General features: G+C 33.8%; 3 protein-coding genes across 3 annotated transcripts; 1 reads left to right on the plus strand and 2 right to left on the minus strand.

The window, feature by feature from the left end:
• Positions 1–3650: 3650 nt before the first annotated feature.
• Positions 3651–11748, plus strand: TRIADDRAFT_53787 (uncharacterized protein; the record flags this gene model as incomplete). The annotated part of the gene is made up of 22 exons (XM_002109563.1): positions 3651–3672; positions 4004–5236; positions 5338–5443; positions 5529–5637; positions 5794–5886; positions 5996–6122; positions 6280–6372; positions 6475–8784; positions 8951–9185; positions 9244–9350; positions 9462–9625; positions 9700–9751; positions 9845–9935; positions 10172–10316; positions 10403–10492; positions 10584–10640; positions 10723–10835; positions 10918–10957; positions 11073–11258; positions 11330–11403; positions 11492–11573; positions 11677–11748. 22 exons carry the CDS (start codon positions 3651–3653, stop codon positions 11746–11748), a joined length of 5601 nt encoding a protein of 1866 aa, XP_002109599.1.
• A 1528-nt stretch (positions 11749–13276) lies between these two features.
• Positions 13277–15884, minus strand: TRIADDRAFT_63688 (uncharacterized protein; the record flags this gene model as incomplete). The annotated part of the gene is made up of 14 exons (XM_002110095.1): positions 13277–13305; positions 13386–13508; positions 13595–13661; positions 13763–13834; positions 13930–14010; positions 14135–14200; positions 14304–14387; positions 14502–14588; positions 14651–14760; positions 14885–14944; positions 15100–15244; positions 15347–15459; positions 15615–15791; positions 15851–15884. 14 exons carry the CDS (start codon positions 15882–15884, stop codon positions 13277–13279), a joined length of 1248 nt encoding a protein of 415 aa, XP_002110131.1.
• Positions 15885–23893: 8009 nt separating this feature from the next.
• On the minus strand, positions 23894–27263 carry TRIADDRAFT_21081 (uncharacterized protein; the record flags this gene model as incomplete). The annotated part of the gene is made up of 15 exons (XM_002110096.1): positions 23894–24111; positions 24217–24283; positions 24384–24474; positions 24585–24655; positions 24762–24839; positions 24923–24999; positions 25107–25178; positions 25281–25353; positions 25440–25504; positions 25605–25670; positions 25811–25940; positions 26010–26113; positions 26316–26455; positions 26887–26917; positions 27173–27263. Coding segments are annotated over 15 exons (1374 nt in total), but the record flags the coding sequence as incomplete, so codon positions are not given.

Here is a 27263-nt window from a genome sequence, read left to right on the forward strand (position 1 = left end):
AGCCAATTTAGAGGCAGTTTATAGCCTAGGTCAACTTGAGCATGAATAATTAGAGTGTTTATATATTATCTACTCTTCAGTGGATAAGTATGCTGTAGTATCTGTGTCACACATATGTTGCCTAAATGGAAGAGTGGAGAAGGATGCCACTTTGACTGCTGAATTTGAAAAAAATGGACTCTACCCTAGCATCTTGATGCAATACGTTATAATTTGTAGCTAGTAGAAATGACATAGTATAGCGAAAAATAGGCCAAGTAATTCTACAAGTTGTTCATCGTTCGCATGGCTACATGATGCTAAATGTCCTTTTTCATTTAGCGTTATTTTACTTTTACTGCTAACCACCGGCTAGATTGATGAATCTATACCAATTAATCCAGTACCAAAGTAATCTACTCGTACTGTACCACTATCATGAAAGATTTCTTCCTTGGCCAGTGGTTTTGTTGTTGCTCGATAGGGGCCTACTGACACACTCGACCCTGCTGTATTCTTCTCTTTTGTTAACGTTGGCAGTCAGCTCACTTCCTTTATTATCGTCCACCACTGTACGTATCAAGTGTCATTCAGCTTGTGATGATGACCGTACTGTACTGTGAAGCGCACGCAAACTCCATCGTCCAGTCCAATACTGAGGCTGTAACGTTTTGTACTGTACAGTGCAGACTTGGATGGATGAATCGATCGATCGATACCGTAAGGTGAAGCGTTGTCTGCCTCACTATCCCCCCCCCCCCCAAAATATCCTCCAATGTTCACAGTAGCCAGGAACGTCACCCTAGTACAGGCTGTCCTGCCTTACGGTACTGTACCGTTGGAGACGGTTGCAATTTCACCATCAGACGTTTCTACAACCTACACGGCTAATAGAATATTGCGATATGCAGTGTGCCTGTAGCTACGTACGGTGCACATAAAATTCCCATTTTATGATCTAGTTGCCCCATAACTGAATTTCCTCTTTACCTTACGGTATTAGCACGTTAAAATAGGGATTATTCCATTATTTTACTGAAGGACAGCGTGAGCAAAATACACTAGTTGTATCGTGTTGACGTGCATCTATCCTACAAAGATGAGCAAAATCGATTTGTAATCAAAAATGACGTCGGATGTCGTTGGTCTTTCAATCAACGTTTCAATATTAGCACGTTAAATAGGGATAATGCCATTATTTTACTGGAGGACAGTGTGAGCAAAATACACTAGTTGTATCGTGTTGACGTGCATCTATCCTACAAAGATGAGCAAAATACACTAGTTAAATCGTGTTGACGTGCATCTATCCTACTAAGAGGAGCAAAATCGATTTGTAATCAAAAATGACGTCGGATATCGTTAGTCTTTCAATCTATGTTTTCAATATTAGCACGTTAAAACATGGATAATTCCATTATTTAAATGGAGGACAGTGAGAGCAAAATACACTAGTTGTATCGTGTTGACGTGCATCTATCCTACTAAGATGAGCAAAATCGATTTGTAATCAAAAATGACGTCGGATGTCGTTGGTCTTTCAATCGATGTTTGAAATATTCCCACGTTAAAATGGAGATAATTCTATTATTCTACTTGCCATCTGTAGGTCTAGTTATCAGCGATCGATAGCAAATTAATTCAATTTTTTCTCCTAATCAAAAATTCTGAGACTAGTTTGAATAAGACTAACTTTTAATACGAATACAGTGCACGAACTACTGTAGCATCCTTCGTTGGTTCACATTTATTTACTTAAAACAGGACCAGCTTAATTGCTCTCTTGATTTATCTACTTACCTCTATGTCATATAATAAATTGCCTGTGTAGAAAATCGATGAGCGGCCATATAGTCTTGTACACACCAACCTCTCATTGCTTTCTTCGTGTTTAAATATATCAATTCCATTCGCTAGCTGTTGGTACTTATAGGAATCGACAATTTTGCGTCTAAAAGTACGTCGTAATACAGTATTATAAGCTGTTACCATGTCGCCTACAGGTAATAGCTTAAAAGTAATACGATATAGGTCCTTAGTATATTTTCGATTGAACTATGTACCTACTGTATACATGTATTTTTACACTTGGATAAATTAACGATTAGTCAAAAAGTTACTTACTTGATTTATATATGTAGATTTACTCTTCGCCCTGATTATGTTGAGATAATTTATGATACCAACAACAGTATTACAAGATAGAAGGTTTTAGGATACCAGAGGGATTACACTTGAGTAGTAATAGTCATGATATTGGGTTTGTTTGTGTGGCTCTCATTTTATTTTTATTTTCATTATCCATCTTATCACTGTTACATATGCAAACTGTACAGCAGGGTGATAATGATGATGTTTCATTGTAGACTGATATCTTTATGTGCATGATAAAAGCTTTTGTACACTACTGCGCTCGTCAATCATATTATAGTTAAGAGCTGGTATTTCCTATTCGTGATAAATGACGACGTCTTATTGCTTGAATTCTGAAGTCTAGTTTATCTGGATTGAATTGATTGGAGCTAAAATTACTGGGAATATTCTCGAGATAAGAATAGATTTTATTTATCGGTTAGCAGATCAATCGAAAAAAAGAGAGAAAATGTTTCCATAGCTCTGCCAATGCACCACATTGTACTATGATAATAGCACGATTATTATGGATAGTTTCTCATTTTTATCCGATTTTTAACCGGGATATTGTACTGTACGTATATACTGACTGCACTTACGGAATACCACGATACAATGGAAAGTGATTAGAAACGTCATATGAGTGTAAATTCAAAGATACTGTTACGTTTTCAGTGAGAACTCATTCTTATGTCGCTACTCTACCTGAATTTTATTACTACAGTATGTGATTAAATAATATTCATGATTAACTTTGGCTATCCCCAAATTTAACCAACATGAAACGTGGTATAGCGTGGTATTTTTTGGCCTTTACAATTATGTATTGGTAATGTCATTAGTATACTCTTTTTAACAATTATGATGGCTAGTAACATTGTACTATGCCATGTCCTGATGCAGTGTATAGTATACCTCAGTTCATCCATCTTGCTGATCATATAAAGTGCTGTAGACTACCTGCATATGTTTGGTTTTCCTTATAGAAGATGTGACTTGTACTGTATTTTCAGTGCTAACCAAATTAGTTCTATTTACTACGAAAATTTGCTTACATAAGCTACTATAACAACTTTGTGACTCTATCTTTACTGATATGATGTCTTCTCTTTATTATGTACAGTACAATATAATAATACCGAACTGTACAGTACTCTATTTATTTGATCTGTATGCTTATTGAAGTATTTACGTTGTCCATTTTATACTTACGTCATGGGTACATGGCTATATATTCTTGATTGTGAATTTGCGCTATATAATATTACTGTACTGTACACTTTACAGCTCCAAACATCGAGTAGAAACGCGTTATCGGTTATTTTAAGATTTACTGCACTTACGATGTGACAGTAGACACTAGAAATATCCAGTAGTCTATTCCACGGTATAAAGATTATTGTTTCATTCATTAGTGCTGACTTGGTAGGCTGTAAGCATTGCTAATTTTTAAATATGTAAAGATACTGCACTGCTAGTCTTTGACGTTTTATCTAACTGGTAGTCAATAAAATTATAATAACTTTCATTTACGAAGGATGACATCCACGGCACATGGAGGTAGATTATAGCCTATTTTAGATTGCTGTACTGTATCGTGCGAGCATCAATAATAAAAATAGTGCATTATTATTATTATTAAATCCCAATTGTGCTACATTATTCACTTTGCCGTTGTAATAAATACCTTCGTCCAGGTGTGATTGTTGATCTAGGGCAACATTGAGATGTTTACGTTACTATTTTTATTGGATAAAGTTTATGATAGTTCTTATCCTTCCTTTAATTACAATTAACAGTATGCTTATATACTATTTATAATATACTATCGACAATCACATTAATTATTACGTATTAACTGTAAACTCGTATGCATTCTTTTTGCCTGCAGGAGTACATCCAATTCGCAATGTATCATTATCACACGTTTCAAGTACAAATTCAGATTGGTTGCCTTCAGCTGATGACTCTCAAAATTGTTCCGATGCTGGTGTGTCTTCTTTTCCTAACACAGATATGCATAGTTCTGCTTTTCCATCTGAAACTTTAAATGGTAATGCATTATCAGAAAAGTATCGTTCTTCGTCTAAGACAGCGAATACATTAGAAGAAGTTCGTTTACCTTCTAATGTGGATAAAATAAATAGCAAAGAGAAATTAGTAGGTGATGAAGGTACAGGTCTTAATCAAGCTATATCTAGTGCAAGCGACAGTGTTGAAGTTAATACATTAAAATCGCAGAAGAATATTGCAAACGGTAAAGGTGTACGACCTGCTGCTAAACGAACTGTAGATCAGTCGGATGCTAATAGTAGATCGAAACAGCCTCCAGCCAAAAAATCGAAATCCGAAGTGGTACCACGACAACAAGTCCGTCCACGTATAATAACACGCTTACCAAATATGAAATATAAGAAGAAAAAGATGGAATCAAGTGAGGAAAGTTCCAGTGACAATGAATCGAGTGATGATACTGGCGATAGTGATAATAGTGAAGAAGATGATGATGACAATGAAAAAGAAGGTGTAGAAGACGAAATTGAAGAAGAAGAAGATAATGATGATGATGAGGAAGAAGAGGATGATGAGGATGATAATGAAGTAGAAGAAGAGAAAGAAGATAATGATGAACAGACGACGGAAGATGATGAAGAAGAAGAAGACGTAGAAGTAGATGATGATGGTGTGGAGATGGAAGATGAAGAAAATGACGTTGACAGTCAAGATCGTGAAGATGAAAATGAGGAAGGCGACGATGATGAAAATGATGAGGATGAAGAGGAAGAAAGTTCTGACTCGGAAAGTGAAAGTGAGGAAGAAAGTAGTGATGACGACGATACTTCATCAAGTAGTAGTGATGATAGTGAGGAAGATGGTAGCAGTAGTAGTTCAACAACGACATCAACGTCATCCTCTTCATCGGATTCCGATGGCAGTGATGAAACAACATCAAGTAGTGATAGTGATTCATCTTCTACTAGTGATGAGGAGGAGTTGCCACCTGTTAGATCCCGTGGTAGAGGTAAATACAAAGCTAGGGGTCGGCGTGGTCGGGGTAATATGAATTTCTCGCGTACAGGTAGAAGGATTAACGGTGTAAGGAAACTGAAAGGGCCTTCAAAGCGTAAGTTGATTTTGTCTTGTATGTTATGAACGATACTTTCGATTTATTTGATATTCGCTATTTTTTTTTAATAAAGTTATGGTCTATCAAATTATTGACAGGAATCTCAAGTGTGTTTTTATTTCTGGTTTATGTTACTATAGCGACTCCACGTAAGCGCTTACAGAGTGTTGATGAAGATGACATCCAACTACCATTGGATCAAGGGTACTTGAAATACGTTAATGTTTGTTCGATATATGCACATGATTGACTAGCTTACGTTTAAGATAAAATTTCATCATATTTATAGATGGCGTCGTCAAACCAGGTTACGTCGGGTTGGTAGAAATTTAAGAGGAGACGTTTACTATTTTGCACCTTGTGGCAAAAAGCTTCGTATATATCCAGATGTCACAAAGGTAGCAATTTATAATACTATATACGATTTCTTGATCACTCCATCTGGCATCTATATAATATCACTACTGTATTATATTATAGAGCTATAATTATTAATAAAAAACATCACTGTTGACTTAGAAGATAATATAACCTTTTTCTATGCTTCTATATAGTATTTAAGAAAAAATAGCATCTCTGATTTAAATCTGGAGAACTTTAGTTTCAGTACTAAACTATACATTGGAGACTTTCAAATATATAATGAGGTAAGTCATATATAAGGTGTTAAAATCTTCTTTCTGGATTTATTGTCAGTTTATTTTATCAACGATAAAAAGTAACAACCTTAACATTGGTGATATACTAATTCTTTAGGATAGTGGTACCTTTGAACCTATGGATGAAGATGAACTACATCGGCGCAGGCAAGAGGCATCAACTAAGAAGAATCAAAAATTAGAAAAACTTCGAAAAAGAGATGAAAGAAAAAGATTAGCTGCAGGTTTGTAGATATAGATGTAGCCCTGATTTACCAGAACTTTACATTGCCATGTACATATTTATTAGGTTATATCGAATTACAACTTTGTTAGGTCTATAAATAACTTCGGAGAATGATAACACTGAAAATGAAATTGTATTTTATTGTGTTTGTTTAGAAAAGGCGAAAAAGATGCAGGAGGCTAAATTGCAACGAAAAATGGAGAAACAAAGAGCAGCAGCTGATAAACGAGAAGAGAAGAAAGAAAGGGGTAAAATTGAAAACAGACTGGTATTAAGTGTTGAGGCACGTAACTTAAAAAAGTTGTTCATCTTTCCTAATGTAATGCAAAATTGATCTTTTTTAAAATAAGCAATAAAAGCTGCTATGGAAAGGAAAGCTGCACGTGACCAGGCAAAGATGGAAAAGTTACGTGAAAAAATGGCAAGACACGAAAAGATTAAACAAGAAAAAAAGAAAAAAAAAGAAGCGCTGATTCAAGCTCGGAATAAGAAAAAAGAAGATGCGGAGAAGAAAAGATATCAAGAGGCGTTGCAGCGGCAAAAAGAAAGAGAACTAAAGAAGCAACAGGCTAAAATTCTTAAAACTAAGGAAAAAGAAAGACGAAAGCAGCAAATGTTATTAGTCAGATCATTAGAAATACAAAGAAAAGCGGAAGAAAGAAATCGTGTTAAGGAAGAAAAGAAATTACGGAAGCGATTAGTTAAAGAAAGAAAGCAAGAACAAAAACGGTTAGAAATGGCGGTGTTAAGAGATTTAAAAATGCCAGCTGAAGATATGAAGCTATCTCATGATCACGATATTCCAAGCTTGAAAACTGTTCCTGGATTATTGAGTGGGAATTGTTTTGCGGACATGTTATTAGTTATTCAATTTATCCAAACATTTGCTGAACCATTACAATTGGATTCGGATGATTTTACTTCATTACGTGACCTTCAAGAATCAATTCTTTGTAGATCAGATCCTGATGAAGATGTCTATACATATCTATGCCAACAGCTATTTTATAATGCTCTTAAAGATCCTGGTTGTACGGGTCCGCAATCTTATACTGCTTTAGGTACACCGTTAATATCAGTAGAGATTACTAATTCTAATGTATCGGAGTTGTTGCGTCGTTATATGTGGTCAAAGCTTAGTAAAGAACATGAGCTTGTAAAAACGTTGGAAGTTACACCTCTGCAGGCACTATCAGCATCCGATAAGTTAAAAATTTTAGTTTTTCTCGTGAATGAGTTATTATGCAGCAAGCTTATTTGTAAAGAAATTGAAAGTAACATGGAAGAAATATCAAATTTAAGAAGAGATAAATGGATAATTGAAGGGAAAGCGAGAAAGTTACGTGCTGTACATGCTAAACGATTTCCTGCAGTTAACAGCAAATCTACAGAAGCTAAAACTCGTGGAAACAGCCAATTAAACTCTTCTAGAGATGAAAGTGGCTCAGAGGGTAGCAATATGGATGTCGAAGTTGATGTAAACGTCGGAAGTGAGAAGAAAGTACAAAAAGGAAAAGCACGAAACGGCAAGGAAGGAGAGGATGTAGAAGAAGAAGAAGAAGAAGAAGAAGAAGAAGAAGAGGAGGAAGAAGAAGAAGAAGAAGAAGAAGAAGAAGAAGAAGAAGAAGAAGAAGAAGAAGAAGAAGAAGAAGAGGAAGAAGAAGAAGAAGAAGAAGAAGAAGAAGAAGAAGAAGAAGAAGAAGAAGAAGAGGAAGAAGAAGAAGAAGAAGAAGAAGAAGAAGAAGAAGAAGAGGACTCAGCCGATGATTCTGAAAGTGGGGAAGATGAAAATTATATGGATATCGATCAAAATTGTGAAGATTTATCTAAAGAAGACCTAGAAAGAGCTATTGAAAAGCTAGAAAAACAGCAGAAAGTGTATAAATTTAATCTTAGTAAAATACACACTACCCTTAAAGGTTTACTCCTTGGGCAAGATCGCTATCGACGACGATATTGGGTATTCCATAATATACAGGGTATCTTAGTTGAAGGAATGTTAGAAATTGAACATGAAGATGTTGAGGTAGTCGACACAGAAACTGAATGTGAAGTTGCTAACATAAATGAAAATGTTGAACCTGTGACTGAAGTAGAAGACAGAAAGGAAGTTGCTACCGCGATTGATAACACGAAACATTCTACAGAATTAAAAGTTGATCCGAAGAAAGAGACTGTAAACAGAGCCAACAGTGATTGTGATACTAAACGTACCAATAAGATGAATTTGCAAAACCTTGAAAACATGCTTAAACAGAGAGAAGAAGAAGAAAAGCAGAAAACTGAATTAGAAAATGGGCAAAATAAAGATGTGAACCCAGAAGATGAAAATGCTGTATTTCACTGGTTTGACTTATTACCCAGATTACCATGCACACGGGGTTCCATTGTTGCTCCTGTAAAAATAGAAAGTAAGTGTCAAGTTGAAGACGAGATTGAAACGAAAGTGCAAGAAAAATTAGCGAAGTTGCAAGCGCCGAGAACAGCTGATCCAATCTTGAATGACAGTAATGTCGAAGACGAAATTGCGGTTGATATGTCGTTCTTGACGACGCTTACTCGTGAGGCTTTTGTTGAATTGTTGAAGCGTATCCCGGATCATAAGCGTCGAAAAGAGTTGCAAGATTTGCTAATTTTGCCATCTGCAAAAGAAATCAAGGGTATGGATTTAATTTACTAAGTAATTTATTATAGTACCATAGTACTTCTTCTTATTGTAAACTAAAGTAGTAGTGAAACAGATGTTGATGTAACTTGATACATTTTTTGTATCAATTTCATAACCATTAATTGCTAATGCTATCACTGTAAATTATGATATTCCAGCTGCAGTTGCGGCCAAATTAGGATTGGAGGAGAAAATGATAACTGTTGATGATTTAGAAAAACGAAAAGCGCAAAGTATTCCTAATTGTAAGCCTAAATTAGACGAATCGATTAAACGCGTCTATTTTCTATTTTTAAAAGCTATACCTTTCATTGCTTTAGATTTTCAAAATAAATGGTGGCATGTGAAAGACCTGAAAGAAATTAAAACCTTAATTAAGTCACTCAACCCTCGGTATGATTTATAGTGTCTATTTACTACTCTCGCTTATGCTTTGCCATCGTAACTTTAGATTTTCTCAACTTGCTAATTTTAGCGGCGTAAGGGAGCGACAACTTATTAAATCATTGACGAAGTATAGCGAAAATTTTAACGATGTGGATGGTAACGCTGATGCAGGTAGCTTGTCAGCTTTAGAAATCATCGTCGTTATGAAAATGAAATTAATCTTCTATTACTGTAGCACTTATTAATGCTTACATCTTTTGATGGACTCGTTATAAATTATAGCGATAGGACTGATTACGATTGATGGCGAAGACGATATGGAATGTAATTATAGTCATGGAATCGAAGCAGAATTTCCTGAACAGAGGTTCAAAGCTGAGATTGCATTGTTACAGGAAATCGAAAATATGGAGGAGAAGGTGTCTTCGGCTAGCCTGCAAGTTAAGGTGATGATACATGCATTAAACATTCGACTTTGCTAAGATTAAACAAACTTCAGTAACATAATACTCTGATTTAGGGATGGAAAGCTCCATCAAAGGCATCCAAAAGTCTACGTTTTAATAATACTGGTTAGCTTTTAGCAGAGAAATAACCAATTGAATAAGCTTGCTTTTTATCACGCACTTTACTGTACTGATCATATGTTTATGTAATGCCTTCAGATGTTCAGCCCCTGGAAATAGCGCGAGAACGCTTGCAAGCTTTAGAAGCAGCGCTAGAAAGACGCTACGTGAAACCGCCCCTAAAAGAAAGGTAAGATATGAACATCTGTAAAGTGCGGATATGTACTTGTATGATGGACATATATTAACGACATACTTTTTAAGTAGTAAAGCCAATAACCAGAGTAATAGCGGAAGTGTAAATGGTGATGAGCCAGTGGACGACAATAGTGAACGGTAATTGTAAAATCTATCAGTGTATGGATTTTAAGGATACTGATCTGCGATTACTAAATTTTATTTTTTAATTCTCATGATTCGTTGTAGGAGTGATAGTGGAAAATCTGATATCAGTCCAGGACTACATAATTGGCGTGAAGCGGTCGTTTCTGCCACGTCTGCGGCACAATTAACGTTGTGTCAATTGCAACTCCATTCGTCGATAGCTTGGGAAAAATCTGTAATGAAAGTTGTACGTTTTTCTATATCATAAGGCAGCAATGTCTTGCTAACAAAAGGCATATCTAATCTCATAAAGAATACTCTCATTACTTACAGTTTTGTCAGATTTGCCGGAAAGGTGACAACGAGTCGCTCTTATTGTTATGTGATAAGTGTGATTGTGGTACTCATACCTATTGTTGTACAGTAAGTTGTTATAGTTACTCTCAATTTAATAATTTGTAATCAATGATAGTGTGTTTAAGCGGATATTGACGGGTCTGTACCTTTAAACTAGCCAAAGTTAACGTCCGTTCCGGAAGGGGATTGGTTTTGCCCGAAATGTGCTAGCGAGGTATAATACTTGATATAGTTTATTTAGGTATGAAATAATTAAAAATGATATTAATGTGATTCACAATTTCTTTTGTTTCTAGTGTGACAAAGATTACTGCTGTATTTGTGAGATCGATGACAACGAAAAAGCTATTGCTTGTGAAAGATGCAACTCTGTGTATCATTTGGCCTGTCTAGATCCTGTTATAAAACGGTATAATGATTTCATATTAGAGTTAGGTATGCCAAATTGTTATTTTATTAAATTTTGTCAATACCTTGGCTACATATTGCAGATATCCGAAAACTGGTTGGTATTGTCGCGACTGTCGAAAGGTTGTAAATATAATATTTAAGTTAAAATCGTTCGTAATAACTATGGCTGATTTATTTATCTATGTAGTTATAGCAGCATATAATGTAATGTCTATTGTAATATTATTTTTGACAGCGTATTTATAAGAGACAACCTAAGAAAGGATACGTTATGAATGAATCTGATATGGAGGATGAAGATAGTGATACGGAAGATAGCAAATTATCTACCAGAAATTTTGGCGTCTGTAGAATTATTTTAAATGAGTTAGAGCAACATGAAGATGGTTGGCCGTTTAATGAACCAGTTAGCGATAAAGATGTTAGTGAGGCGATAGCAGTATATAAAAATCTTCAATCTTGTTAGTTAAAAAGATACTTATTTTTTCGTAGTGTCCAACGTATCATGAAGTTATATCGAATCCAATGGACTTGCGTACAATGAAGAATAAATTGCGTGATTTGCAGTGAGTTTATTTACACTGTTAATTCTGTTAAGTTAAGGAATCACTGGAAAGTAAATTAACGCGATACATGCGTATGCATTTGTTTTAGGTATTCTTCACACAGTGATTTCCTTGTAGATATCGGTTTAATCTTTAGTAATTGCAAGTTATTTAACGAAGATGATTCTGAGGTATTGTAATTCACTGTACAGTAGTACATAGCCCTGGTTATAGCTTTATTTAGAAAAGAACTAAATTATTGTTTTTGCTTGCCGTACAATTTTCATTCTTAAGGTTGGTATAGCTGGTCAGAACTTATCGAAATTTTTTGAAGAGCGCTGGGCTGAATTATGTAAAGATGTATAATAGTATTACAGCAAAGGATGACACGATGACATAACATGCGATAATGATAGTACTAGCCAATAATAACTATAAATGGTAAATCTGTGTGACAGCTTAAGCTAGAAAGCTGTACTTGGTATGATTTTGCCGTTTTTTACTTTAAATTTTACGGATAATAGTTCAAGCGTATTATTAATATGTTATTTTATTATAAACTACGTATTTGATGTTGCACTAATTGGATGAAGTTGTATTGTATTGTATATCAGCCGCAGTAGAATTTGTGTAATCTGTATAATTGTAGCCATCTATTAATAGAGAATACGCTATTGCTGTATGTTCGCTTTACTAGTTTATCAAACCTTTTATTCTATAATTTGATAATATCTATAATCCTGTCCGATATACGAAACGGCGAATAATTTATTAATGCGATTCATGTTTGTTTAAATCGAATGTGAAATGCAAGATTGTACCAATTTTCTTGCTCTTAAAAATCCCTAAAAATATTTGACAAATTTTTTACAAGCAAGTCGAACAAGTCATATATGGTATATGGTTATTTCTAAAATTTCGCAAACACCTTATGGTAACATAAAATACTGCTAATAGTTTAAACTGTTATCGTAGTAGCCAACAAAGGACTACTCTAGAGTAGCTTGCATAATCCCTTATGCTTTATGATGATAGCTTGTGATAGTGGTTCACTTTTGATGGGTAATTATTATATTTGCAGTTGTGCTTGTTATGCGAAGTACGCGTATATTTGCTGGCTTTACCTACGACGTAGACTTTTCTTAGCGTACAGGAAATTATGCATAACTTATATCCGGTGTAATATTATTTGTATTTTCACCCGGATGTACGTATTTTCATCTAGTCATTTAAATCCTATCATTTGTGCAAGGTACGAAATTATAAAGTAGGAAGGATATTTCATTTTGTTCTTTTGTGTATAGTATTTTTTTGTTCTAACTCTTAAATTACTGTTATGGTGCACAAACGATTTCGTTATTGCTGTTGTATCATACAAGTCGTTAATCAAATCGAATTTGTTCTTTATGGTGCAGACGACTAAAAATAAACATTTGGCCGTGACATATTTAATTATTGTACTGTAGCGAAGATATTGAACTAGTTGTATATACTACGCCTGCATACTGTACTGTATATTAAATTAAACTAAATACGATGTTAGCAATAGAGGCAAGGAAATCCTCATTTGCCGCGCACAGCAGTAAATTTTAATTATAACTCGAACATTTTTTCAATTCGATTACTCTATATTTGTGTATCAGTTAAAAGAAAATCCTTTCATGATGATCAAAGTAAGTTTAGGCACAACTGGATATTCAGTGAACCTGCGTGTATGATTGATTGACATATACTGTACAATGATGGACATCTCACAATTTTAAGTAGACGTCAGGGGTAAATTTATCACCATAAAAGAAAATGATAGCTACTAAAAGATAAGTTGAAGTTAAAAATTTATTGAAAATCGTGGCTACAGATTAGTAAGTTATTATTAACACTAGGATCATGATAGTTAATTCTCTTCATCTTCGGAATCTGATTCTGAAAAATATGAAGTAGAAAAATTTAAGAACTATTCTAGCGAAAAATGTAAGAGTAGAATCATAATGCAATGTAATAACCTTCTTCAGCATTTTTTAACCATTCAACCATATCTTTCATCTGTTGTAAGAACACACTTTTCCCTTTCGGTGAATGCGCTTCGTTATACCATTTTAAAATGGTATCTTCACTTAGAACATCAGCTGAGGTAAAAATTAGTAACTAGTTTTAGTTGAGTTAAAAGTGCATAGTTATTCTCATTAATGTTTACCAAAGAATTGAACGATACCTTTATAGAAACGCAGCACGATTTTATGAAAAACTTTAAGGAAGTTCATGTTATCATAACAAAAGTCCTGTTATCAAATTTATGAGAATGGGGAAGATTAATCACAGATATCTATCTATATTACAATTATTGTACTGTATAGTCAGTCTATTCAGTGTTTACATTTACCTGAACGCGGACAATAAGCGTTAACTCTGATCTTCCCTTCGTAGAAAATGCTTCGAATAACGGTGTGTAAGGCTATAAATAAGGAAACAATGCACAGTAGTCATGTAGTTATATCTGAGATCAATCAAACAGTTGTCAATAAGAGAAGATTTTGTTAATAAAATTACTCTCAAATGTCGCAAAGATTGCTCAGCAATCAAATCTTCTTTTTTACTCCATTCCATAGCTCCCATAACTGTATCCCAGATCTGTGCGGATAAGATAGTACGATATTCTATTAAAATTTTGTTGTAAATGCCACAACTAAATACGAAAAAATAACTAGAAATTTTATACCTTTCTAATCACAGTGACATAAAAATGAATACTTACGATAACAACAACATTGTGTTCTTTAAGAGAGTATGATTTCATATCTTCTTTAGTGTTCGCTATCATCTACATGGCATTAAAATAACATATAGCAAATATTTTAAATAATGCGTCCCCAATGAAATAACTCTACTACGCCACAAATACTAGATAGCTATAAATTACGCACTTCTTTAACATTTGACCCACTTTCCATTTGTTCTTGTAAATTCTTTTGCAACTTCTTCTTTGATACCGCAATTTGACGATGGCGCTATCAAGTAGATTTAATTTAAGCAGTAAGTGAATAAAGAAATCTAATAATACGGTAACTAATTCTGCAAGGTATAGCAGAATTATTTAGATGTCTCTAATATCTGAGTATTACTTCAAAATCAACAAGTTGTTCGAGTCCGACTCCATTAAAGTATCCTTCGAAATGCTCCATTGATCGTTTGTTGAACGGAAATAACTCCTGTAATTGAAAATTTAAATTTTATAGGTGAAAAATAAAGGGAAGGAAAGAAATCTACTTACAAGCAATTTACTATCTTGGTGTGATTTTTTTAATGCCGAACTGATATTAGATATGTCTCTTTCTTTTAGCCATGAAGTAAACATTAACGTTGCAAATTCCAACGATAGGCCTGCAAAATGAAGGTACTATAGTTACAAGTATTATAGTTTCTTAAATATCAAATCTAATATAAATTAAATTCTTAACTTAAACCAGATACCAAGTTTAAAATTAAGCCCTATATGATAACTTACCATCTCGAACAAGAATATCATTGGTAAATAAGCTAGTAAAAACACTCGGTGTTACTATCCCTACGTTGTACAATTAAATAAACAATTATTACAATGGTTGCCTTTATTACGATGGTAAGTTAAACAATAGTAATAATTCATGAATACTGTAGCACCGCAACCATGTCTAATTATAAGATAAGCAGAAAGGTTATACGCGTAAAGCCAAGCTTTACCATTAGCTAGAAGGTGTCCTGTTATGATGGCTAATTTTTTTCGTTGCGGTTCAGTAAAATTCTTGATAAAACCAATAACTTTGGTAGTCTCTTCTTCCAGACTCTTCTTTAGGTATAAGTAACGTCTTAATAACTTGTTGAATATCTGATAAAAATAAAACGCGAGTTAGTTTAAAATTATATTCTATCTGCCACATGATTTTATGACAGATTCATTGCCATATCATCGTCATGTTTGTTAACGTACCTGGAGGAAAGCTCTTAATCCTTCATGGCTTTCTTCAGCTTCGAATACACAAATGTTTGTATAGATCGAACCTTTCGATTTATCCCCTTCATCTTGTAGTGTACCACCGGGCGCTGCAAATTTAACAGTACAGAAATCAGGTATGAATATGATGACAGAAGACGGCTACTTATTTAGATTTTTAAAATAATTAAACATACTATGCTTATATTATATCAAGATATGGTCATATTATTGACGACGATGTATATCAAGTATTAAGAATTACCTAGAACACCACCAGCAAATAAGATATCAAAAAGTGTTTCTGCATATCGTCGATAGTCTAATTTGCCGCCAGCACCATCCAGAAAACGTTCCACCTGATCAAAGTCAGATTCGCATTCGTTTAGACCGGTAATTATAGCGTCGCGAAATGTACTAGGATCAAATTTCTCTTTTTCATCTGTAAATAGTGATAAAAGACATGACGAAGTTATTATTAAAATTTATACTATAAATTACCGAAAAATCGCGGAAAATTTATAAAATGAACCATTGATAACGTTATAGCCCCTGTAACATTAGTGGATCAGTGCATATATCACGGGTCAAGTATGAATGTCAAATGTATGTATGCGTACATACATTTGACATTTATATTTCTATAAGTTGAAGAATATTAATGTAATGAATGAGTATGCCAGTCACTGGTCCACCATGAAATCGTTAGTATATTCATATTTAACAGTATTGAAATTTAACGTACATTTATTCGCTATCATACAGTTTAATCGTTAACTAGTGAAAATGATCAGTTATATATCCTGCATGTTTACTTGCCTCTTTTTCGTGCTTTAATGCGCACGCCCGTTAAGGAAGGTTTTGGTTGCTTCTGACTCATAAACTAAGCTGACTTGAAAAAACAATCAAGAGTTAATATATCCAGAAGCTGCGATCACATTCAAAATAGTAATTTAGGCCACAGAATATCGATTACTATTTTCTTTGATGCATGTATAAATACACATATGCAACTTGTATGGTTTCGATTATTTGTTGTAGATAATTCAGAGACTCAGTAGAAGTTAATAAATTTATGTTGGAATATAAGAACACGTGCTCTATATTACACACTTATTGTACCTACTATAAATTGGTGTCGAATCAAGAGCGTAAAATATACCCTTAAGCCATATTAAACGTGGTTAAATTTTGTGCCCGTAGTATAAGAAAGGATCGCTTTTTAATTTGTAATATATCATGATAATTTTTTAAGATACATTTTTGCTAATACACAAAGGTATTGAAGACATACTGTACAATGTATATTGATGGCAAAAGCATGCGAAGTACTGTAAATTGTTCGTTAGAAAAATGATGACAGATTCATTTTGTTGATAATTTAAGTTAGGATTAGATACAGTAGGTGTCAAGACTTTCACAAATTGTCATAAGTTAGAAAGTAGAAAGTTTAAATATTGGTCACCCTTGATATTGGCAAACGGAATTAGTTATTTGAACGACAGCATCTACTACGTTAGAGCATCGGAGAAGGTCACGAGGAGCATAACCCATTAAAAATAATTTTTAGCCTTATAGCAAGATCTGTCAAAATAGTTCAGAATTTGATTTCTAATTCATTTGCATAGTAATTTGTTTCAGATTCAAAGTTAGTTAATTTATACAAACTGTACGAGCGCAACTACTGATAAAAGTGATTAGATGAAAGGAGGAGGTAATCAAATCCAATACTGTAGCCGAGTTTAGTATTGCAGTGAACATCTTCAATTTTGTCAACGAAAAAATTAAAAATTTGCGTATGTACAGTATGTCTTTCTTAATTCTGCTAGCTTGAAATTGGTACAAGAGACTAAACTTTGAGTGCTAGCTCCGGTAGTAGACTGATAATAGCCTATAGGTAGTTTTGTTTCATCTAGTAACAATAATTAATTAGACAACCATTATACTGTAGTACAGCATTGAAACTACTTTTATTACCCTAAAAAAACAGATCACTGCAGTCCGTGAACCGTGTAGTAATGTATTCTATGAGGATTCATTTGTATTTTCACAGAATTGAACACTGTACAGCTGAAAATTTTATTATTATTACAGCATTGAAACTACTTTTATTACCCTAAAAAAAACAGATCATTGCAGTCCGTGAACCGTGCAGTAATGTGTTCTATGAGGATTCATTTGTATTTTCATAGAATTGAATACTGTACAGCTGAAAATTTTATTATTATTACAGCATTGAAACTACTTTTATTACCCTAAAAAAACAGATCACTGTAGTACTGTGTTCTATGAGGATTCATTTGTATTTTCATAGAATTGAATACTGTACAGTTGAAAATTTTATTATTATTGTTCAATTTGGTGTTTATTCTGAATTACTTTTACCTGTCAAAAATCTTGAAGCTATTATTTAAAGTTACAGTTTTAACATTACAGTTAAAGTTTCGGGCAGCTTGAAAATTGATTCAATGTGCTCATAAACATATACGGAAAGATCAATGATGAGGGTAATGACTGCTTTCATCATTGTAGAAAGTAACATCGCTCATTCCTTTCATGTTTCAAATAGTTGCAAATAATGACACAGAGATGATAGCATCCAAAATAACACTTTTCTTCAATAGTCTACTACCTGAATTTTTCTACAATCTATAGTTGAATAGGTCATTGCAATGCTCTTCCACGTTTACTTAGTTTACACGTATATCAATCTGCGGATGTAATTAGATTAGCATGATTTAGGAGTATAGTACCGTAAAATAACTACAATATCGAAACTATAGATCAAGATCGAATGGCATCATCCACTCATCTCTCATGTACACTGTGCAGTATGTGTCAATGAATAAACACCATTTCGATGCTATACTGAGTATGATGCCGACAGAAATAATGATGGCTGCTACATTGATCAATTTCTATCCATTGATCTTTCTGGTAGTCTAGCTCTGTTCAACATGGAAACTACACGTGTTGATATGGGTACAATTGTCAAACAGTGATGGTGTTGTCACTACTGTAACGTCACTCTTGTATTGGTACCTTTACAGCTATAGTATCAAATTTGCCAGGGTAGCCATCATCAAGTGCGCTGAATCGATCTTTATGGTGGGTTTAAAGTTGTAAGAGTAAATTATGACCATTTTACTAATTGTACGAGTTTAAAAAGAATTATTCTGGCAGTAATCAAGTGGCGAAGCTGATTTCATTTGGTGCTGTATTGGCTTTTTTTTTTAACAAGGAAAGGCGAGTTAGCAGTAAATCTACCAAAGGCAGACAGTTGGCTCTATTCCAGTCTATAGCGTGTGAGCGAGTTTCAACAGTCGCTAGCAAAGGCAATTTGGTTCTTGTTATGGATAGTCATGCTTTGGAAAGAGTTGGATAAAGTAAGATAACGAAGGAATAAAGTGAAAACATGTTTTCTAATCCTTTACTACTACACACTACAGGATATTCTTGCACTTGTCCTATCGCGTCTACACTGTAAGCGATTTGATTTGGACATTTCACTGACGCTTGAAAGATGGAGAGTGAAAATAGTACGGATTTCATGGCATAAGTGAAGCCATTTTAGCGTATTTTTATCACTCAATCAGTATTTTAACTTTAAGTTTAGAAATTCAATGTAGAGCATACTCTCAATCCAACAAATTTAATGGATTACATTGGGTTGAACATTGGCTCAATGACAGTCCAAAAATTGCAAAAGAAAAATTTTACCTTTCTTCTTCTTGCACAAATCGGTCGGTACCAACGTACTGTATGAAGTGAGTGATTGAGGATAGAAAGGCTTGGTGGTGTAGTCGTTGATAGGGTTCGTCTTTCACTGCACCGTGGTGTACTGACCGGTACTGTCGAGTGAAGTGTGGTGCAGCACACACAGTAGTGTGACGGTGCAGTACAGTACAGTACAGTACAATAGGCAATCTACAGTACACAAAGGACTACAGTGTATAGTCTACAGTACTCTGCTGTAGACTCTGCATGAACAGGGAACAGGAGTAACTGTACCATACTAACTACGGTATTTTACTACGAAGTTAACTGGCTAAGTACTGTATTGGTCAATAACCGGTATCCAACGGCTGACACTGGTATGATTGTGTTCTGATCGGATTCAATCTCACAGGATGGATGACTCACTAGACAAAAGAAGAAAGTCATTTCTATCCGATTACTACTGTGTACTACTGTCACACTACTACTGAGTGTGTAGTGTTCATAGAGGGTCTCTCGTGTGCACTTGCGCACTAAATGTGCACAAAGATTTGGACACACGAGTTGTACTGTACAGTACAACTCGTACAGTATGTAAAATCTTTGCTTCCCCTTGCTGTACTTACAGACTGTAATGTGTATATGGGGAAATTCGTAGCTTTAGCTATGAACTGGACTATTCATGATTTGAAAAGTGTGTTGTGTTTTAAAATTGAAAAGTTCAGATTGGAGTAGTTCAAACTCAAACGAATCGCTTGAATGAATGCAGTTGCACAGTATGATAGTATGGTGCACTGTGCTGAGTTTTGTTGGATAGATTTTATGGAGAGTATTGCTCCATGATTGCAGTCGGGTTACCGCGATAACGTGTGGTAGTGACAGCATGCATGCAGACTCGAAACCAGTGTACTTTTGCCGTATTACAATCTCTACAGTATACTGTAATCATGATGAAAGCGAGATTACTTTTACTGCATTAAGTGAACGATCTCCTTTCTGCTAGTGCTGGATGACCAGCTCGGATAGAGGAGACAACTGCAATTTTTCACATCAGGTTCCACCATTTGGCTTGGCAAGCGTGCTGCAGTTTCGCGCCATACTACAGCCTACGAGCAGCAATCACGTGCACGAGGCTTGAACCAGTACCATACCGTAATGAGTAAGTACTGTACTGTACAGTCTGCGCTAAATGCGCTGATTGTAGAGTGAAACTGAACTGACTGTGTCGCACTGAGTGACTGCACCTTCAGTTCAACTGGACTACTAGTTAGATCACATGATTCGATTCCAAGTGGACCAACTCGAGTCCGATATTCAAAGAGATCAGAGAGAGTTGATTTGATTTCGTATCCATGATACAATGTCTAGGAAAGAAATGCCTCCCGCTATCGTTAATAATTCACTTGCTAATAGTCCAATTGTCAAGTTAATGAGTCAAAATTTTAAAATCCGAGGTACTGCTTGTTGATAGTCTATCATGCGCATACCCCTTTTTGTAGCTGGTACTCCTTGGCGCATCCAACGTACACCTGTAGTGGTCAATTCTTACAGTAGTATTCTGAAAATTCAATGTGCCCATCTGAAATTCTCCATCTGTTACTTGCTGTAGCCTTGAAAAATTGTTTCTTTTAGCGAGTAGGAATTGCTCAATACTGGATTAAATCAGTAGTTTAAAAAGGGCTTTCAAGACATTCGTATCCATTTCTAAATTTCCTTTTAATGCTATACAGGAATTATTCCTCATAGGACGGAAAACAGTCTTACTTAATGTTATTAATTGTAATAATAATAATTATTATTAATTATAGGATCAATGCGTCTCTATATTAAAATGGATCACTAGATCTTAGACCACTACATCAAGTATCTAGTGGTCTAAGATATTGCAATCATATCTACTTGTCTATAGCATTCTGTATTGCAAATTTTAATGAAGAATAGACGCGTACATTCCATTTTTTTATTTTTGAATACTACTGTACAGTTATGACGCGTACAGCTGCTAGAGGTGGCATAATTACACTAGTATACATGTATTACAAATGAAGTAATTTCTAACCTACTCGCCTACCATTGCCTAGATCTATTTTGCATGTATGGTATATTGCTTAGACCAAGGACTTTGAAGTTGGTTCCACTTTTAATAATCTAATGTACGCGTACATTTTAAACATTCATTTAGCAGTTAGTGTAATGTAGCCATTGGACAAGTTGCAACTCCTGCACAATTTACACGTAATAGTTTGTTCTTTTTGAACAGGAAATAAGCTCATCAGTTAGTAACTATTGAATTGGATTTTTTCTCTTTTTTCACCATTTTTTATAGTTACTGCCGCAACTTTGGAAAATACGTGCATATTCTCCACGGCTTCTCTTGCTTTCATAATCTTTGAAGCAAATAAATTGCATTCTTCCGGACAAGGAAATGTCGCATTAGTTGATAGCCAAATTGTTACTTTGTTAGTATTATTATTACGAATGATAATTGTATCAATTAATGGCAAATCATGTCTATGTAATTGCTCTAACAAGCCATAATCTCTCTCACACTCTTTCAACTCTTATATACGCTTCGTAAATAACATGAGATATTCTGCATAGGTAAATAGGCAAAGAAATCATCATAATTGATCAAACAACCATTCTCGTACATAAATAGGATACATAGAATAAGCAGCAACTAGTTGATAAAATACTTACAAATAATCCAATTTATTATTGGTGAATAGGTATGAGTTATAATTAATAGGTGGAATCGTATAATGCAGTATATTGATATACCCGTAGGATCGATAGATTTAGCAAACAATTGAAGAACGCCTACATGATTATACTGACTGGAAATCAGTTGAAGCAAACAGAAATGCAAGCCATAAATCAATTACAACATCGGTAAGTAGGAATATATAAACCATTAATTAATTATTTATCAACTAACGAGAAGAATGGTGCAGCTGACACTTCCTTTATGAAATATCGAATTATTTACTTCTGACTTTCATAGTCACAGCACTATAAGTAAGGCTTTGGCACAGTTTACAGCCTCTATTCTTATCTCTTAAAGATATGTATATATTCTATTCCATACCTTTTGACAGATTTCTAACTTCTGAAATGAAGATGATGTTATTGCAATATGACTTAGATTGTATACGAAATATGAACTACATGGTTCAGGTAAATAGATTTCGTAATTTATCCTAAACCTTGAGTGGATCACTGCTGAAATCTCCAAGGGTTAGAAAGAAAATAAATGAATTTCTTTCTATATATCAGCCAAATATAAAGCAAGTAATGTTATGCTTACTTGCCTATTTGATGGTATTTTATAACATACCGTTAAACTAGTATCTACGTACAATTTCTGCTTCTTAACATGATATGAATGATGGCCGTTTACAAAATAGAATTGTAGGCTTGTGCTTCTGATTTTGTGAACTATATCACTTAATTTCAAAGCATTTATCCTTGTTGTTGAACGCGTGTAGAGATTAACCTTTATACAACATAATTATGTCATGGATATGTGACGAAAATTCAGCATTTTTTTAAGAAAATGATATCACAATAATGGACTGTCTTGAACCATTAGAATACCATCAACAGGACTTTAACCGAAAACTGTATAATCCAATCCTTAAATCGTAGTGAAGATATGGAAACTGTATACCAAATTTTGTCATCAGTTGGACTGAACGATTATGATATCCTTATTTACCTGTGTGATGGTATTATAAATTAGTGTACTGTACTATGTTACTGATGATCTCTACATAGTTATATAGATATTGTAATTTTTGTGCATAAGTTGCTAGTTTACTGTATACTAAATTTATGTCAGTGTTTGACTTCAATTTAATGCGTTATTCCTTGATTTACTATCTACAAAGTCATCAAGTCCTAATTCATTATGGTACGATAGCCAGTGTTGCTTTGGCTAATACTCAACAATTGATGGACTGCAACTTAAGCTTTGAAACTGCCAGCAAAGTTATTTCGTTTTTCTCTGATTAAAACATTGATAAGTTTATTCATTTATTTAGTTGTCCGTTAATATTTATTCAACAAAGATAGTTGTTAATCATGCTGGAATAGAACCGAACAAAGGTGTTACTGATTATTACTGAAACAAAATATAAACCAATTTGCTGCTTCTTGTAGTGTACTCGCAATGCATAGACTGAATCAGTACAGTCGCCTATAATTAAAAATGTAATCGCTGAAATAATCAATCCATTTGTATAAGTTAATAAATAATAAATAAATATAGTTATATATGGTTATATCGCTCGAGACTAGAGATTTCATCATCCCATTAATCAGTCACAAAATCCTGTGTCGGATAGAAGAAATTTTGTACACAGATACACTGTAAATTCTATAACATTAGAAATTATTCTACATAAATTTACGAGCGCTCATCATAACCATTATCACGGCAAATTAAGTCATAATTGATTCAAGATAAATTTTTCAAAGTGATTAAAATAAAAGCTATACAGTTAAAGAGTAAGATAGCAAAAATTAGAAAAAATTTGAACCATTTATAGATAATTAATTTACATTAAAGATTTGCTTACGCACATTGAAATAATTACAACAGTAAAAGATGATGTCCAAAATAGAGCTCGGAAGATCACCAATTGTAATTTGTGAAGCGCTTTTTGAACGACATTAAATACAAAAAGGTAACATGATATTAAAAACAAGAAACTACTTCTATACAATGTGAATCAACACAATTTCTTAATCCATTAGATGTCATAACTACAATAATAAAATAAATGTTAGGAAATCTCGAATCCTTTTTGAATAGTTTATTGTATCTCAGTCCAATTTCAGGCCGGCACGTTTATCAAATTTTTTATAGAAGGATGCTAGTTGCAAACGAGAATATAAGGCTTTCCGAACGGAAACTGTAATTTGGGTTACCAAGCAGAAAGCTGTAGCTCCCTCAAATAGAAGATTGTAACAGAAAGTCAATGTGACATTTTTCAACCAGTCGAATTGACCAAATTCTCCAAGTAGATCAAATTTGGTAATGCCTAGTTAATTTGAAGACGTCAAAAATTGCATAAAAGCGTATCCTAAATGCAAGCTATTACTACTCGCTTGAATGTTTCCAATATTTAATCAGATTCAAATTTTACCTAAAATTTTTGATAGTAGCGGCAGAGCAGAGCTTAGTATGAGCAAGACGATACAGTTTGCAATGATCTATTAAAATCCAGGACGCCGCATTGAGATATGTATACGTTATTTACATGTGATCGCATAGCATTCATTTAAAAAACATCGTAATAAATGCATAACTTACAATTGGCATAGACGAATCCTTTTTCTGAGGAATCATTTGATTGAAAGGAAAGATATTATACAAGCCAACCAATGATGCAGCCATGATATAGCTTAGCAAATTTATTAAGACAAATTAAATCTTAATATATTTTATATATTTTAAAAGCATTATGAACAAAATATTGGATAATTTTATAACTATTTATTAGAAATCGGATACAATATTATCAGCATTTGTAAAAAGACGCCAATGAATCCAAGTTTAGAGTAAGAAACTTCCCCAATAGTGTACTGCATGTGTAAAGTTTATAAAAAAAACAGTTTTCGATTATCTTGCATACTCAGTTGGGCAAGTTAGTTGAGATACTTATTATCGTAACTGTTGATTTAAAATCACCTTAGGTTTGTTTCCTACCGTCTCGGTACGAAGGACTAATTCGAGACAATGTAAACCTACCATTAACATTGATATTGCCTATAAAGAAGAAATCCAACAGGAATTATAATAATATAGTTGTCATATGTGAACTGCTATTTAGAAAGTCAATAATCAATTACTGTTAGAACTAATAAAATAAGTAGGCAGAAAGGGTAAACTAGGTTTCTTTGTAGAGGTGATGCTTCTTGTTTCCTTTCTGTTTATTTACAATAAAATTTAATAACGTATATAAGTACTTTCTACACTTATAATAGTTGATATCGGAGCAATTGCATTTCTTATCATATCTATGTTTTGTACTACCGAGTTCCATGCGATATTTTTGAGCAAGTTTGAATTCTTCTTCTAGTTCTGTTCGTAGGCCATCCGTAGCAGCTATTGATAATAGAGTTGGGTATATATTGTTTAACTAGACACTGTATAAACTACGTAAAGACATTGATGAAAACTTTATTCACGATGAAGCAGTTAGCGTACTTGAGTGTTTTCTACTTAGCGTCTCTTCTTTCAATTTCGCAATGTAAATTTCCTCATTTAGATTTTGAAAAAACTATTGAAACAAATTATGGTGGTTTATGTGAACGCCACGATCAACAACTCCTGTGCGAGTGCATATTACTTTCTTTTTAGAAATACCTGCGGCTTGACTACTAGCTGACCAAGGACGGAAAACATTTTACTTAGTCCAAGAGGGGTACAGACTAAAAGTAATCATTTTTAAGCGAGTATCATTGTTAGCAAATATATACATAGAGATTGAATGACACTTTAAAAACGCTTTGGTGTATTTAATTCGAATACCTAAAAGGGTCATCACACCTAGCGAAGCCAGCCCAGAATACAGGTGGGGTAGATAACCCCAAATATCTAAAAGTCGTATTAGAAAAGATTTGGCATATTTCGTCTAATTAAAAGGATTTTTGTGTCAGTATGATAATTGAACAGTGATATTAAGTTATTCAATACAAATATGTAAACTGGACTAGTTCAGCTAAAAAGTAAGTTACCTGGAATATAATGTGATTCACTTTTACTATTCCAACCAAATGTAGATAAAATCACCCAAACAAATGAGAGCAGCATTCCCGTAAGCAAGATTAGGATGATGAATGCCTCTAAAGCTCTGGCTTTCAAGCCCTATTAAAATACTCAATATTAGAATTTTACTCGACAGTATAAGACACTTTGCAATTATTGATGGTAAACCTTTCTAGAACCGCTAAATCCCTCAGATTCAGTGAAAAAGTAAGCGAACGGCATAAGAAATAGTAAGGAAGTATTGGATGCAAAAAAAATTTTTTTCCATAATCCTATTTTAGTGAAGTAATAGCGTATCAGTAACATGCGTGATTGTTCTGTGTGTTAAACATTAGAAAAGCAGAAGTACCCACATGCCTTTTAATAATGATTATTGTTTACTGTCAATACTGTAATAGTTATTATCATAATTACAGGATAGGAAATAGATATTAAGAGCTACAATACTAGGGAAGTGCAATTTACTTATCATACCATAAATTAACGAAGTATTCAACCACTTCACGTAGTAACTATTTGGTAAAGCCAGTAGTACTTCGTTGCTCAATATTGTGACTGGCAATAAGAGAACAGCACCAATAGCAGTCGATAATGTGAACGTGCATAGCCATAGCCTTAAATACAATTAATCAATAAAATTGAATGTTAATCTTCAAAGCAACTCTATCTACAGTATATAGGATGTCATTACAAATAATATTTGCATCGTAAGTCTAATCTTCTGTTGTTTGCATAATAAAGTCTAATGAAGTTGTAATGTCAACATTGGCGAAATGACGGCTAACATACACGTTGGTAGACTATTTCATTCTATCTGATCCAATTTTTCGTATCATTATTCATGCGTGTGGTTATGATATTAAGAACTACACAGTAATTATTTCTTTCATATTAACATATTAAAAGAGATATCTAAAATGTTGCTAGATGATATATTAGAATACTAATTGATAAAATAAAATAGTGCAAGGCTAAACATTAATTGAACGTCATATAATAACATGGTGAAACAAAAAATTTTAATTGCTTCTTTTATCAGTCTTACGCGATGCGATTGACAACAGCATCTTCGTTATCTGCCAAGAAAGAATATATCAAAAGAAAATCAATTGGTAAAATATCCGTAAAAAGAATTACTGGTTGTAAACAAAAGAGTACTAGCTATTAATTCTCCAAACAGAATAGAAGTTAATCTAGTTATAACTTATACGTATTATGTAACAGGCTGGCTACATTCTAAGGAAATATCTAGTGGACATTTACTAAAGTCTGCGATACATATCATTGGCAATTTGATACAATTTAAAGTATCTTCAAATAAATTGAATTACCAAGAATATCTTCGGTAGGCTCTCTTTTTCTAAAATGGGTTACGATAGCATAAGAAAGGACATAGATGATCAAGAATAGCAAAAGGGAAAT

This window comes from Trichoplax adhaerens, genomic scaffold (genome assembly GCF_000150275.1).
Source record: "Trichoplax adhaerens TRIADscaffold_2 genomic scaffold, whole genome shotgun sequence".
NCBI classification, from domain to species: Eukaryota; Metazoa; Placozoa; class Uniplacotomia; order Trichoplacea; family Trichoplacidae; genus Trichoplax; species Trichoplax adhaerens.